Here is a 16973-nt window from a genome sequence, read left to right as displayed (position 1 = left end):
GACCTAAGTGCCTGAAGGATTTCTGCCATCTCAGCAACAAACTCAAGCGTTCCAGCTCCACTGTGTAATGTGATAACGTGAGCAAGGAATCTCAGATTGGTTGCCAACAGTTTAGCTCCATTCTGCTTATTGCCACTATTTTTGTATTGTACTCTAGACATCAGGACAAGCAGTGGAGCATAGACTTAACAGAAGACAACAGTAATGTGCACAAGAAACAGTATTGCCAAGAAGAAGAACACAGCATTGAACCCACCTATCCACCTTAATATGTCATGGTTCTGTAGACTGAAATTACACATTGCTCCACAGCACACAAATGGAATACACAAGCTAGCATTAGTCTTAATTAAGAAGTTTCTGCTTTAGGATTGATCACTACAAGGATGAAGAATGAAGACTATATAAACTCTACCCTTTGAAAAGATTTTTCCCCTAAATCTTCCCTCCTACAACACTGAGAATGAAAGACTAATTTATCAGTATATAAAGCCACTTCCAACTACACAGACATGCATTAACTGCTTAGGGGACAGTTAAATATTTTCTTAAAAAAAACACCAACAAAATTTCAAAAATTAGTTAAGAATATTTTAGTAATAATAGAGGAATATTTATACGACAACAGACACAACATGCATGAGCTCCTAAATCAACCTCTGAAGTGGCTGAATCAGTTATTTTGCTACACAAACAAGAAAATATCTTCTCTCTGCAATATGAAAAAAAAGTAAGTCTCAGAAGCAGCAGCCTAAGTACTTGAGTGCCTTCAGGTACTCAAGTATTTCCAACTCAGGATCATCACATACTGCAGTTAGGTTTAATTTCATAATTTTCTGCAGGATTTGACTCCTACACATCCAGTTCTATCCAAAAGAATTCTCTTGTGCCATAGGAAGATGTTCACAGCATAAATACTTCCAACAGCTTAATATTTCTGGCAGCCTTGGCAGCCATGACCACGTGGGGGCACCTTTGCTGCTGCAGTAACATCACTCAGTTGCATGACAAATTGCCAATCAAAGTCCATTGAAAGCTGAGCCTGAACTGAAACTGAGCCACAGACAGGACAGGCACGGAAACAACGCAGCAGCATACACTGCCCAATCAAGCAGTCTGGCAGTGCCTAACAGCTTTAATTGTGGAAAAGGGAAAACATTCCACCTTAGTCTGAACCAACTCAAAATCTGCTTAACAAAAGAATAGTTCTTCCTGAGCTTCCATCACTTCCCGGCCGCGTTTTCAGCACCACGAAGATAGGAAAGTCTGTCCCGAGCTGGTGAACCCATTCATCACTTCCTCCTGAAAGTAACTAGTTGCAACATTCAAGATGCCAGAAATCGACAATTTTGGAGTACAACACTCAGAAAAACACAAAATTTACAAAGCTCTTGGAGCACTGAGATGCCAGAATGTTCTTCCAGAAGTCCTATAACTTCTATATTGTTGTTGTGAGAGACATGAGATAGCAAACATCCCAACCCTCTGCCTGTCCAGTTTTCACTGTACCAACATTTACAAGTCATGCCAATCCACCTGTCTCAGCATCCTTTCAGAGTCAGATGTCCCACATGTCAGATGATAAAAGCTCCAAAGTGCAGAGTCATCACACTGAAACAAGCACTTACAGAGGCATCACTGACTGCACTCACAGATATCAACACATTATTGGAGGAGGTCTTTCTCTAAGGGAATGATTAGCTCAGGTTCTTGCTGTGTAAGTTTGCAAGAGCACAGATCCTATTACTCTTAACACCCCAAAAGCCACCAGGACTGGTGATAAGGCTTGTGATATTAAATATACCAAAAAGACTATACTTGAAAATTTTACTATCACAGGCACCACATTCTAACACAGCAACATCTGCTTTGCAGCACCAGGCTTCTCAAACACTCTGCTGCCCATGCAAGAAGTCTGACTTAACAACATTAAGGTAGCAACTTCAAAATGCTAATACATTTCTCAGGTAAAAAAATCACTAAAGCTGTTTGTACCCGAGATTTGCCACAGTGGTGATGATGGCTTATTTCTTAATAAAATTGTAAATATGCCAAAAGTTCTGTGAATTACTGAACACCATGAGGATGCATGGAAACATCAAGTCACTGGAGTGTGCAGTATTATTTAAAAAAAAAACAAAAAAACCAAAAACAGTCAGAAAAGACAAACTCTGTTCTAGACAAATTGTAAATTAGTGTTAAACTCAGCCCATCAATTAATTACAAATCTAAGAAAAATGAGAGGTGAGTTCATCATGCACATTTTTGCCTTGACCACTGAAAATATTTAGTATTCTTGCAACTCATCTGCTAGGTACAGCTGTGATGGAATACATTAAAACAATTCATGGAGAAAATTATCTATCACTCATAAATTTTTCATAGGAGATATAAACTCTTGGAAGGTCATGAACCCACCCCACTGCCTAGCTTCTCAGAATGTTTCACTGTAGTGTACTCATTTCTTTATTTCATTTGTTACATGTTTCTTGCAGTCTGATCAACTTTAGGGGCACCAATCAGACCATGAGACTCGATAACCCCCTTATTTATGAGTACAGAATCAAAAAGGAAAAGACTTCCAAGTCCAACCTCGACTGAATAACACCACACTCTCTAAACCATATCATAAAGTATCTACTCCTTTTTTTGGACACTTCTAGGGAAGATGACTCCACCTTAAGATCATGGCTATGCCTTTTTTGACACAGAACTTTGCAAGGAGGAGGCAGTCACAGATGACAGCTATCCCTGCTGATACTGGCAGCTCAAAGCTTCCATCACATAGGAAGCTGTTACATTAAACACTGTCCAGACATAGAACAATTTATATACTATTTATTTAGTTATTTTTACTCTCAACAAATATATTGCCTGCATCTTATAGATACACTTATTATCATATGTAATTATATTAATTATATATTTCACCGTAATATAGTTATATTACATATAAAAGTGAAACTCGGTAGTATTTATATTGTTCACAAACAATCGATAAATTTTATAAAATTCGGAAATAATTCTATTTATTCAAATGCAAAACAGACACTTATTATATCCCATCTATATGTAAAATATAGAATTTGCATGCTAGAAAACTAAGTGCAAATCATACCGGCTAAATTTTTTTTTTTTTTTTTTTTTTACCAGACTAAAATAGTACAGAAATTTAGATCTGATTTTCCTGCGCATTTCACATGGTAAAATATGCAGGCAGCTAACAGGTTTATGGCATTTATCACTCGCTCAGAAAACGAAACCATGACGGAAACGGGCAATGCCTACTGGTGGAGCCGGCAAACTACAGCAAGCGGCCCGTACGCGGGAAACAATCTCCACCTCCCGAGCTGTGAAGACGGACTAAGTTTCGTTTCGCGTCACGACAGGGAAACAGAACCGAACGCGACAGGGCGAAGGCGCCGCCAGGCACGGGATTTAAACGGCAGCCACCGCTGCGGACAGGAAACGGCGCTTATCGCCACCACCTCGGAGAGCAGAAAGTGAGCCGCAGAGCCACTTCAGGCTGGCAGAGACCTCACACCCCCCGAGCCGGCGCTGCGACCGAGCACCAAGCGCCGCCTCGCCTCGAGCAGCCTCCGGAGCGCGGCACCGCGCCCGCCGCCGCCGCCGCTCCCCGCGCGGGGGCGCTCGGGGCCGCCCGCCGCCTTCCCGCCCGCCGCCAGGGGCTGCTCCCGCCGCCGCCCCGCGCCGGCCTCTGCCCGTGAGGGAGAAAGGCGACGCCGACACGCCGGCCGCGCTCCATCCTCCATGGCCGCCCACCTGTCCCGCCAACAAAGTTGGCGAGCAGGCGGCGGGCGCCGCGGCCCCCGAGCACGCTGTGGCACCCCCGCCCCGCCCCGGCCGCCCCCCAGCCCCAGCGGCGCGGGCACGGACCCTCACCGACGGAACACCGCCACCGCCGCGCCCGCCCTGCCGCGTACCTGGCAGACGGCGCTGCGGAAAGCGCGGTAGCTGTCCCTGCTGTAGCTGAGCACTTTCTCGTCCGAGTCCGCCTGCTCCCGGCGCCGGTCGAAGAGGAACACGGTGCGGTCCCCGTTGCCGCGAGGGGTCAGCAGCGCCGACTTGCGAGGTGTGCGGCCGCCTCCCGCCGCTGCTGCCATGGTGGGGAGCCGGGAAGACAGAAACCGTCCCGCAGCGATGGCGGCGGCGACAGCTCCTCGGCCGGGCCCGCCAGCGCCCCCGCCCGGCAAAATGCGTCCCGGCCGGGGAAGGAGGAAGGCGGAGCCAGCCCGGAAACGGGGGAAGGAGGCGCCGTGGGGCCCGGAAGAAGAGGGTGGGAGGGAAGGAAGGAAGGAGGGGCGGCGGCGACGATTCTGGTGCCGGCGGTGACTCTTGTGCTAGCGGTGGGGACGGCGCAGCGCAGGCGGGCGGAAAAAGCCTGCAATGAAAAGTGCCGCATCGGTGCCGCCACCTCGGAATGAGTTGGAGCCGTCCGCTTCGCGCCACTTCCGCCGCCGGGTGGGGATGGGGATGGGGATGGGGATCAGGATTGGGATCGGGATCGCCGCAGGAGGCGCAAGCGGGTTGGGCGTTGGGAGCGCGTGCTGCGCCTGCGGCCGCCGGCCGTTGCGCGCTCCTGTCGGCGGCGGGCGCGCTCCCGTCACCGCGAGCGCGCTCCTGACACCGGCGAGCGCGTCCCCGCCCAGCCCGGGCAGCGGCCTGGCGGGGACCGGAGGTGTGAAGTCCCGCTTCGTCCGCCTTGAAGCAAAGCGGCCTGTCCAGATGCCAACGCTGTTGTTTCACACAGTCACAGAATCTCAGAAACGGCCAGGTTGTAAGGGACCGCAGTGAGTGAGCTGGGTAAATCTCTGCTCAAACAGGGCCGTGCCAGAGCAGAGAATTGTGCCCAGATGGTTCTTGAGTGTCTCCAGTGGGGGAGACTCCACCTCTCTCTGGACAATCTGTTCCATTGCGCACTCACCTGCACAGTGAAGTTCTTTCTCATGTTCAGGTGGAGCTTCCTGTGTGTCAGTTCCTGCTCACTGCCTCCTGTCCTACTGCTTGGAACCACCGAGGAAAGCCTGGCTCCATCCTCTTGGCACCCCCTTCAGATATGTGCACACATTGATGGGGTCGTCTGTCACTTGTCTCTTCTTGAGACCGAACAGGCCCAAATCTCTCATCCTGTCTGTGTAAGAGAGATGCTCCAGTCCCATAATTGTCTTTGTTGTCCTCCACTATATCCACTGCAGGATCTCCCTGTCTTGTACTCAGGAGCTCAGAACTGTGCATAGAATGCTAATTGTGCCCCATTAGGGCTGACTAGAGGGGCAGGATCACCTTCCTTGACCTATAAGTGATGCTCTCTTCCTAAAGTACCCCAGGATCCCATTGGCCTTCTTGGCCACAAGGGCACTGCTGGCTCATGGGCAGCTTATGCACCAGGACCACCAGGCCCTTCTCTGCAGAGCTGCTTTCCAACAGGTCAACCCCCAGTTTGTGCTGGTGCAGGGGTTTTTTTTTTCTGTGCCAGAACCTGTGTACACCTTTGTTGAATTTCAGAAGGTTCTTTGTCCATATCTCCACCCTGTTGAGGTCCTTCTGAAGGGCTGCACAGCCCTCTGCGGTTTCAGCCACTCCTTCCAGCTTTGTGTCATCAATGAACTTGCTGAGGAGGCCTCTTCCCTTCATCCTAGTCATTGATGAACAAGTTAAACAGTACTGGACCCAGCATTGTGTTTTGGTGGACAACACTAGTGACAGGCCTCCAACTAGACCCTGTGCCACTGATCATGACCTTGTAGGATCTGCCAGTCATCCAGTTCCCAATCCACCCCACTGTCCACTCATCCAATCCTCAAAAAAGTGTAGCTGCTTCTGTTTTAAGGAGTCTTGGTTTTGAGGAAAAGATTGTGATGGCATATAGGGGAAGTTTGTAAAACAGTGGAGGTGACAAATGAGTAGCAAAAAAATCTTGTCACATGCCTTTTGAACACTTCTAAGGACTGGGATTCTGCCACTTCCTTAGGCAGCTATCTCCAATGCTTGACCACCTCTTCAGTGAAGGAAGTCTTCCTGATGTCCAACCTGAACCTGTCTTGGCACAGCTTGAGGCTATATCCTCTTGTCCTGCCACTTGTTTCCTGCAAGAAGAGACTGACCCCCACCTGGCTGCACCCTCCTTTCAGGTGGTTGTAGAGAGAAATAAGGTCTCTCCTGCGCCTCCTTTTCTCCAGACTAAACAATCCCAGCTCCCTCAGGTGCTCCTAATAAGACTTGTGTGCCACATTGTTCACCAGCTCCATTGTCCTTCTCTGGACATGCTCCAGCACCTCAATGTCCTTCTTGTAGTGAGGGACCCAAAACTGAGCACAGGATTTGAGGTGTGGCCTCACCAGTGCCCAGTACAGGGTAGATTTTCCTACTGATCCAGGCCATTGGCCTTCTTGGCCACTTGGGCACACCCTTGCTTATGTTCAGTCACTGTCACCAGCACCCTCACGTCCTTTTCCTCCAGGCAGCTTTCCAGTAACTCTACCCCAAGCCTGTAGCACTGCCTGGGGTTGTTGTGACCCAAGGGCAGGATCCAGTACTTGTCCTTGTTGAACCTCAGACCACTGACCTCAGTCTGACCCAGCCTGTCCAGGTCTCTCTGCAGAGTCTTCTTCCCCTGCAGCAGATCAACACTTCTGCACATCTTGGTGCAAAGTGACTGAGGGTTCGCTTGGTCACCTGGGCTGTCCATGAAGATGTAAAACAGGACAGGCCCCAACACCGAGCCCTGCAGGACACTGCTTGTGACCGGTCATCATCTGGACACAACTCCACCATTATCTGGGCTCAGCTAGACTACAAAGCAAATTACATAGTGGAACTGAGCAGTGTGGAGTTTTGTGAGAATAAAGAGCATTTGTACTAACTAGTCAAGAGAGAAAGGGTCTCTTAAGAGTTTTTATATAGGCTGTGACTCTGAGCCCCTCTAAAGGATGACTTGATGAAATTCGGAATACTATCAAAATTTTGTTTTACAGTGTACTTGTGTTTCTAGTCTTAAGACAGTACTTCCATTTTAGAATGCTAACTGCATTGGGAAAAAAATCTCAATGAACTATTTAATCTAGTTTCAAAATTAGTATTGCAAGGAGGAATGGATGGTTCTACCTGAAATGCAGGCACTTAATTTAGATGAAAATAAGTTTCTCACCCTTCAGCCTATCTCCAAGCTGGTTCAAAGAGTGGCTGCTGTTGCAAATTTTCATTTTGCAATATGAAGTATTTTGTTCTTGAACAACTGCATAATCATTTTCATCCTTGTGGAAAAGAATTTCTTTTCTGGAAAAAAAGAATTTATATTAATTTACTGTATTTTGAAGTCAGATATTATGTTATTTTTCAAAATCAATAGTAACAGTAGAGTAACCAATAATTTGTTCATTTTGTCATTCAGTACTTCAGATGATGCTCAGGAAAGTATTTTTTGTGTTTGTGTGTGTGCAAGGATGTATTTATTGTTATATCCTGTGTGTATTTAATTTTTGACATTCAAGGAATAAGATAAATATCTGATTTCTTTTTTTTTTTTTTTTATTGAGGGCAAATATTAACTAAGTTCCAGCGCTGGACATTTTTAGATAGGAACTATTTTGTAAACACATAATGAAAATTACTGTGTCTTCACTAGAAGAAAGTGCGCAGCCTCTCTAGTAGCTTGTTGCAGTGGCAGAGTGTATTGAGTGATACTGGATGCTACTGCCTACCTATGCCTTGCAGGTGCAATGCTACCAATTCCAAATAATCCAAGAAAAAGTGCTGTTCCTCCTTAATGTAACAAAGATTTTATATGTAAGAAGAGGTGGCATCTTGGATTTAGAACTCTATGGACCTTTGACCCAGCCTGTTAGAAGAAGTACCTTAGTAAGAGCCCCTGAAGTGTGGAGCAAAAGAACCATCATTACTTGAGCAACTGAGGTGTGAAATAATAGCATCAATATTCAGAAAACCAAGCCATCTGAGAGACAGAAACCAAGTCATAGAACTAAACAATGAATTATCATCATAACATGAAAACTAAGGTAGATATGGAGAAGTGCCTTAGTGAAATACTATCTAGCAATTTTTAAAATTTGTTTCTCAGTAACTTGACAAAAATTAGTGAGCAAATAAAGTGACAAAATTTGTGTAATCCACTTAGTCAAGTTGAGGGGACTGTAAACACAGTCCATGGTTCTGAAGTACTTGACTGATGTTATAAGAGATTTTAAAAATTGAAGGCAACTGAGAGAGAGATGGTGAGGAAGGAGAAGGGACAACAAACCATTAGTTCAACATCCTGTGGTCTAAATTAACTCTGTCAGCTAGGCTTTGTTAGTAAAACTCATATAAATTCTCACTGTTCATTGTGTATTTCTTTAACATAAATACAAAGTGACATGCTCATTAAAATCCAGTAGAAATAAAGGCTCTGACGACTGCAGATAGGCTAGAAATAGTTGTGGGAAGCATGCCTAAGATGACTGGGATTTTCAAACTAAGAAAGTATTATAGTTAAAAGTATAAAAATAGGAAAGATAATCAGGACCTTCTACTTTATCTCACAAAGCAAGAAGGAACATGGAGTTATATTAAGAAACATGCAGAACTGACAAGAAGATCTACTTTCCATAAAACATTTGATTGAACTATGAAATACATAATGAGAATGATTAATTTAGTGAGGTATAAAACGATTTTTTCTTCATATGAATAGGAAAGAGATAAAGGACTAGAAAAATTAAGAATTAAATTATTCCCAGGAGACATACAAATTGTATACTTTGGTCTTAGAATAAAATATCTAAATATTACTGAGTAGGAAGAGTTTAAGTTGGAAAACAAGTTATTCCATATCTGATCATTGTAGTTTTTTGCACTATTTTCCAAAGCTGTATTTGGGAGGGGGACACCACACTAGATGGATACTTGTAGGATTTAGCCTGTCAGCTCTCCCAGGATTGTCATGGAACTATTTGTGGGAAACCATGGCAATAGCAGGGAACTTCTCTGAAAAGGGAACCAGCAAGAAGCTCTTGTCATTCACCTTTGACAAGGGGAAATGAATGCTGCCAAATATTCAGTGGTTATGAAATAAGTTTGATGGCAATCCATTGTACCTTGTGAGTCCCAGAGTCAACTCTCTCATGGGAAATTAATAATGATGTACCAAACCTTAGAAACTTTCCTCCTCTGTAGACAAAGAAACATGAATGATTCTTGAACAAATACATGAGAACTCATGAGATACATGAGTTCTCATGCATCTGGTAAATGCACATTGGGAGAAAACAGTTTTTAATTTGTGGAAAGGCTGTGGAGATTTGTTTTCAAGCATTACTATTCTAATTAAACACTGTTGATGCTATGATTGCAAAGATTTTTAAGATCATGTCTGAAGAAGTCCCTCCAGCATTATTCTGTTAAAAGACTGGGATCAAATATGTCATTCTCTCTTGTAAAATGTGTAAGAAATAGGAAAACTTGATAAATATATTGTTACAGAAAAGATCCTATATATGTAAGATCCTATGCTTTCCATTCCAATTGCTCTTGCTGCCCTGTGGTCTTAGCTGAGTGTCTTCTGAGCACTTTGTAGCTGAGCATCACTAGTATTTCCTTTTTTTTTTTCTTTCCAGAAGGCTGCTTCCTCACTTTTCCTATTGCCTTGCTTTAAACACTCTTTTTTTACACTCTTCTTTTTACCCTTTCCGTTTCCCCTGCCTGCTTTCTCCTGACTCTTCAAGAAGTGATTTTATCACCAGCTCCAGTAGCAGTGGCACCAGGGACTCCAAGCAAGCCCTGACAAGCCCAATTGACTAATTTATTTTTGGTATGTCTCTGCACGACATTGCCTCATACTCCAGATTTTGGGATGGTGACAACAGTAACCTTTCTTTCAATTGCCCTTTCTTTGTCACTATGGGCGTGTTTTGCCATGCAGAGATTCTTCGAGCATGTATCACAGTTTTTGCTGCAGCTCTGTGGTGGGTTGATGCTGGCTGGATGTCAGGCCAAAGCCAGTCTCTCACGCTCATCTGCATCTGGGCAGGGGAGAGAAAATGCAGTGAATTCATGGGTTGGGCTAAGGACCGAGAGAGATCACTCACCGAATACCATCATGGGCAAAACACACTCAAATTAGAGATATTAATTGAATTTATTACCAACAGAGTCAGAGCAGGTAAGAAGTAAAATGAGAAGTAAAATAAATCTTTAGAATACCTTCTCCCCGTGCTTCTCTCCTTCCTAGCTCTATCTCCTCCTTTCCGTGGCACAGGGAGACAGGGAATGGAGGTTACAGTCAGTTCATCACACAATATTCCTGATGCTGATCAGCAAGATGAGACCTTCCCATGCTCCAGTGTGGGGTCGATTCCACAGGAAACAGTTTCCTGCAAACTGCTGGAATGTGAGTCACCTTTTCCCTGTGTGCAGTCTTTCAGGCACAACCTGTTCCAGTGTAGGCCCCCCACAGGGTCACTAGTTGTACCAGGAAACCTGCTGCAGTGTGGGCTCCTCTCTCTACAGGTTCCTGGAAGGAGCCTATTCCAGCATGGGTTTCCCATGGGTTCACAGCCTTGTCTTGGGCATCTACCTGTTCTGGTGCTGGTCTCTTCCATGGCTGCAGGTGGATCTCAGCACCTCCATGGACCTCTGTGTGCTGCAGGAGGACAGCCTGCTTCACCATGGTTCTCACCATGGGCTGCAGAGGATCTCAGACCTGGAGCACCTCCTTCCCCTGCTTTTCCACTGACCTTGCTGTTAACAGTTATTCCTGTCCAATATTCTCACTCTGCTCTTCTCTGGCTACAGCTTCAGTAGTCAATAACCTTTATTTTTTTCTTCTTAAGTATGCTATCATGGAGGCATTGCCACCATTTCTTATTGGCTCAGCCTTGGCCAGCAGCACATCCATCTCAAAGCTGCCAAGCATTGGCTCTGCTGGACATAGAGGAATCCTCCAGCAGCTTCTCACAGAAGCCACCCCTGTAATTCCTCTGCTACCAAAACCTGGCCATGCAAACCCAAGACAAGCACACACAAAAGACAGATGGTGTTTATGGAGCTTTTAGGCTAAGTATTTGTGTTCTCAGCACCCATAATAAAACACCTGAGAAGCAGCTTCTGAAGAATCAAACCATCCCACAGTTGCTGGGAGAGATCCTCATTAATGCCGAATTGTCATTCCTTGATTTTTTGTTTATACCTTTAAAATTATTTATCTTTCAAGTTGGTTTCCTCTTAAAATACTAAACGTGTCTGAACTGTGCAACCTCTGACTGTTTCCTCTTTCTTGTTTTGTGTGACTGAACTCTGCAGCTTTCCTTATGACTTTGTTACAAGTGATGGCCTAATCCTTGGGAGGGGAAGAGGATGGTAAGTCACTACCCAGCAGTAGTCAGGCAGACCCCATTGTGTGGTGTCCATGCTGCACTTCAAATATAATGTAATTTCCATTGCTAATCAAGACTTTCCAGATAATTAGAACTAGTAACTCCAGATGCTCTTTTCCAGGCAGAATAGTGACTGCCTTTGAACTGGGCATACCAGTAATCATGCATGACTGTGCTAGTGCTTGGTATTCTCAGAAGAACCACATGACTTCTACCAGGACAAAGGCATTCACTGTTCTGAATCCTTGTAGGAAAAGTGAAATAAAATTACATACATCTCGCTTGTTTCAAAATATTTATGCACATTTCATCACCACCTGTCTTTCTTTCAGCCTTGGAGTCTTGTCAGACTGATAAATGTTTCTTTAGAGGTGCAATTAGAGTAACATACAATGTTATATGCCTTTTAAATCTTTTCCTTGTGCAAAGGGTTCTTGAGAGTAAGATGCCTATCAGGTCACTGCCAATTCAAATTGTGATCTCGTGCATGAGGTGCCAGGGAAAACAACATATAGACCAAACATCACAAAGGCTGTTGTTATCATTAAGCTGTTGATAAGAACTCCTGTTAATGGAGGGACAGTGCAGCCAATCATCCTGTAGACAGACATGTGATCTTGTCTACCTCAGGCAAACACTGGGACTGGTAGACCTTTATGAACCAGGGTCCACAAGAGGTCCACTCTCCAGTGGGCAGTAGTGGACAACAGACCTGGCCTCTGTCATGTCTAGAAAAATCCTGGTAACTGATCATGTTCTACCAAAAAAAAACCCAAAAAACAAACAAACAAACAAACAAAAAAAAACACCTGCAAAATTAAGAGTTTCCTCAAGCTGAGTGATTGGTCTCTGCCAATCTCCTGATCTCCTGATACAGGACTGGAGATGTCAGTGCACATCCCTTAGACGTGACATTGGCTAAGGCATTGATAGTCCATCATCCAGTGGGGGACACTGAGGTTTTTGTGTCTTCTGTGCTTCTTCCATTTCTTAAAAAGTAATAAATATCATTAAAACTTTCAACAAGTGCCTAAAATGTAAAATCCCAATGAAGATTCAATAGCCCTATATGGTGGAGAGCTTTGCAAGCAAAAAAGTCTTAATGATATATGACTTCATCATACGGGGATCTTTTCACAGCCAAAAATCTGTAAACACAATGTATTAAAAAACAGGCAAATCCCTTATTCTGTACTACTGCTGTAATAAATAAGGAGCCTTTTGTTCGCCTGACACGCCTTAGACCTTGAAGGAATATTGCCAAGACTTATGAGACCAGGATGTTAATCTGCTTTGATCCTCTGACAGACAGACCTTGAAAAAGATATCGCTAGAACTTGTTAATAGTTTTGCTCTGCTTGATAGGCCTTAAAGTAAAAAGCCAGAATGTGTTCTGCTTGCATAATCACATATTGTTTTAAGTGCCAAGAAAGGAGTCAGTGGCTGAGGAAGACTACTCACCCTCATCCCCCGACCACCAGAAGGCAGAAAAAGACCCCCTAGCAACTGAAGGAGCATGCGCAGAACTACTGGAGGAGGAGCACGTAACCCGAAAACTGAACAGCATAAAAGAAACAAACTAAGGGGGGTGGGGTGCGACAGTTAGTGGAGTGAGACCCCTCTGTCGCCCAGCGCTGAATTTGCTTTTGCTTTCTGTAACCAATAAATCTTTTAAATTGTTATTCGATCTTTTATGGCCCATTGCGCTCATTTATAACAAAATTTGGCCTCGTGACTCGGATCGAGATTTTGGAGGGACTCTCTGCCTGCGGGAAGGCGCGCCCCACCATTTTGGTGGCCCCGGGGACAGGTGTCCTATCCCGACCTCGACTGACGAACCTAAAATTAAGAAAGCAAAAGCAAAGGTAGGAGGGCCCAGTTGACCCCTTAAATTTTGTGCACAAAGTCCGGACGAAGACGCAGGACGCGTAAGTATAAGGGATCCGTTCGGGCAGGGTCGGGATCCCGGAGTACAACGTGTGGTGTGTGTGTGAGAGGGGGACTGGCAGCCAGATTCCCCAAGCGAGTGTGGACCCTTAGTAGTGCGGTTTCCATCGACCCGCGAGGGCGTGGGCCACGAAACAGGGGAAGCGAAAGTGATTTTTGGTGCGAGTGAAGGTACTCCGGAGGAAATGGGGCAGGGGAAGAGTAAACCTCCTGCAAGTGTTAAACTCCCACCCATACCTAGAGATAGTCCCTTGGGATTTTTACTAGAAAATTGGGATCATTTCCCTGGAACGGAAGGGAAGGATAAGGCAAAAATGATATATTACTGTGTAGAGGTCTGGGTGGGAAGGAGATTTCAAGAAACGTGTTCTGGCCAATATTTGGGTCAACAGAGGATTGGATAAAACAGAGATTAAATATTTGGGTAAATAAAAAAACCCCTGTTTGTTTGGAGGAAAGTGAGTATGCAAAAATCTGGATAGCCCGTCCTGAGGTTTTTATCTTTAAATTGACTGAAAAAGGGAATAACAAAAATAAGAAAAAGGGAGGTAGGAAAGAAGAAATCCTGATGGTACCCCCTCCACACGTACCCCCACCGCAGGCCCCTGTCCCCAGTGCACCTCCCCCAGAGGAGGATTCGGATTCAGATCATTCGAGCTACTCAGGACCAGTCACTAGAGGGAGATCTAGGAAACAACAAGAAAATTTATTTCCATTAAGAGAAATGCCTATGGGGGTCCTCAGGCAGGAATAGGATTTATATCTGTGCCCCTCAGTTCAGGGGATGTTAGGGAATTTAAGAAGGAAATGGGACACTTATTAGAAGACCTGCTGGGAGTTGCTGAAAGAGTGGACCAATTTCTGGGTCCTAATATGTATACCTGGGATGAATTACAGGCCATTTTGAACAACCTGTTTATGGCCAAAGAGAAAAATATGATTAGGAGGGAGGGCATGCGTATCTGGGACGCCCAACATGCTCAGGGTCCTGCAGCTAACACCAAATGGCCCCTTCAAAATCCTCAGTGGGATCATCAGAATCCTGCACATCGAACACCCATGCAGGACCTGAGGACAATCATAGTTCAGGGAATTAGGGAATCAGTCCCGAGAGGCCAGAACATCAATAAAGCATTTAATGAGAGACAAAAGAAGGATGAAACCCCCACAGAGTGGTTAGAGAGGTTGAGAAAGAATTTCCAGCTTTATTCAGGAATGGATCCAGATGGTCAAATGGGACAGGCAGTGTTGAAGGTACATTTTGTGTCTAAATCTTGGGAAGATATAAGGAAGAAGATACAAAAGCTGGAAGATTGGCAGGATAGAGGCTTAGATGAGCTATTGAGAGAGGCCCAAAAGGTGTATGTCCGAAGGGAAGAGGAAAGTCAGAAACGGCAAGTTAGAATGATGGTTGCTGCGGTACGAGAAAGTAGGGAACAGGGTCAGAGGGAGACACAGAGGCGGCCAGTAAGAGAGCTTAAGGAGTCTAGGAATTCAAGGGAGAGACAGGACATTAAGGTGTGTTTTTATTGTGGGGAAAAAAGGACATTTCAAGACAGAGTGTAGGGTCAGGATTCGGGATGAAAAGGAGTTCAAGACAGATTAGAGGGGTCAGGGGCTCTATCTCTTGGGGACACGGAAACATCATAAGGAGCCCTTGATAAAACTGAAGGTGGGTCCTCATGGCCAGGAAATAGTTTTTCTGGTTGATACAGGAGCTGAAAGATCAACTATTCAGTTTTTGCCAAAAGGATGTAGTCTATCTAAAGAGACTGCCACGGTAGTAGAAGCAAAGGGAGAACCCTTTGAGGTGGGGGTTATTAAAAGGGTGACAGTTGAATCAGAATCAAGAATTGGGTTGGGAGACTTTTTGTTAGTATCAGAATCTGAATATAATCTATTGGGGAGAGATATGATTATAGAACTAGGAATTAGGATAGAAGTAGTAGAGAAGGAACTACAAATTAAACTCTGTCCTCTCAGAGTGGAGGATGAAGAAAAGATAAACCCTGAAGTATGGTATAATCCAGGAAACGTGGGGCAGCTAAAAATAGCCCCATTTTCGGTGATTATTAGAAATCCGGAAGTCCCGGTAAAAATAAAGCAATATCCCATATCCCCTGAGGGTCGATGGGGATTAAAACCTGAGGTAGATAGATTGTTGAGCAAGGGGTTGCTAGAACCATGCATGTCACCCTTCAACACACCGATACTCCCTGTGCACAAATCAGATGGCACTTATCGGTTAGTGCACGACTTAAGGGAAATTAATAAACGCACAGTGGCTCGGTTCCCCATGGTGGCAAATCCATATACACTCTTAAGTAAATTGGGGCCTAATAACTTATGGTATAGTGTCATAGATTTAAAGGATGCCTTTTGGGCTTGCCCTCTCGACGAGGCAAGCCGGGAGTACTTTGCATTTGAATGGGAGGACCCCGATACAGCTGAGGTGGACAGTGTTACCCCAGGGGTTCACAGAATCTCCAAATTTGTTTGGACAGGCATTGGAACAAATTTGCAGGATTACCATACAGGACCGGGAGTAACCCTGATACAATATGTAGATGATCTGCTTCTGGCAGGAGAACATGAGGAGGATGTAAGGAAAGAAAGTATAAGGCTGTTGAATTTTCTGGGACTTAAGGGGTTAAAAGTTTCTAAGACTAAACTTCAGTTTGTAGAGGAGGAGGTAGAATATTTGGGGCACTATTTAAAGAAGGGAGAGAAAAGAATAGACCCTGAAAGGATCCAAGCAATTATGTCACTACCTATTCCAAAAAACAAGAGACAAGTTCGTCAAATTTTAGGACTTACTGAGTACTGCAGGCAGTGGATTGAAAATTATAGCAGTAAAGCTAGATTTCTTTACCATAAATTAACACAGGAAGGGCTAATGAAATGGAGTCAAGAAGACACAGAGAAACTTCAGGAATTAAAGGAAAGTTTGGTCCATGCCCCGGTATTAAGCCTCCCGGATGTGAGGAGACCATTTTTCTTATTTGTAAACATAGAAGAGGGTATTGCATTTGGGGTACTTACCCAGGATTGGGCAGGGAAAAAGAAGCCTGTTGCATATTTATCAAAAATTTTAGATGCTGTGAGTAGGGGCTGGCCAACCTGTTTACAAATAGTGGCCGGATGTGCCCTATTGATGGAAGAAGCTAGAAAAATTACTTTTAATGGTAATCTCAAAGTAATGTCCCCTCACAACATCCGGAGCGTATTACAGCAAAAAGCAGAAAAATGGATTTCAGATGCTAGGCTTCTAAAGTATGAAGGAATTCTGGTAGAGGCACCCAATTTGACGTTAGAAACCACTGCACTACAGAACCCGGCCGCATTTTTATACAGGGGACCGGAGCATGAGTGTTTGACCCATGACTGTATAGCTACAATAGAGGAGCAGACGAAGATTAGATCGGATTTAGAAGAAGAGGAATTAGAAAGTGGTGAAAGACTTTTCATGGATGGATCCTCCAGGGTAATAGAAGGGAAAAGAAAATCAGGGTATGCAATAGTGCAGGGTCCGAACCTACAGGTGGTAGAGTCGGGTGCATTAGATAGATCATGGTCTGCCCAGGCATGTGAATTATATGCAATATTAAGGGCCTTGAAACTTCTTGAAGGGAAGGA

General features: G+C 44.6%; 1 protein-coding gene across 2 annotated transcripts in view; it reads right to left on the bottom strand.

The window, feature by feature from the left end:
- Positions 1-4325, bottom strand: part of SMCHD1 (structural maintenance of chromosomes flexible hinge domain containing 1) — a 66489-nt gene extending 62164 nt beyond the window's left edge. For both annotated transcript variants that reach the window (XM_056484572.1, XM_056484573.1), the window contains exon 1: positions 3945-4325. In XM_056484572.1, the coding sequence (XP_056340547.1) occupies positions 3945-4124 (180 nt within the window). In that variant the 5' untranslated portion in view covers positions 4125-4325. The remainder of the gene's footprint in view (positions 1-3944) is intronic.
- Positions 4326-16973: the final 12648 nt, after the last annotated feature.

This window comes from Oenanthe melanoleuca, chromosome 2 (assembly GCF_029582105.1).
Source record: "Oenanthe melanoleuca isolate GR-GAL-2019-014 chromosome 2, OMel1.0, whole genome shotgun sequence".
Lineage (NCBI taxonomy): Eukaryota > Metazoa > Chordata > Aves > Passeriformes > Muscicapidae > Oenanthe > Oenanthe melanoleuca.
This window is presented reverse-complemented; position numbering and strand designations above follow the sequence as displayed.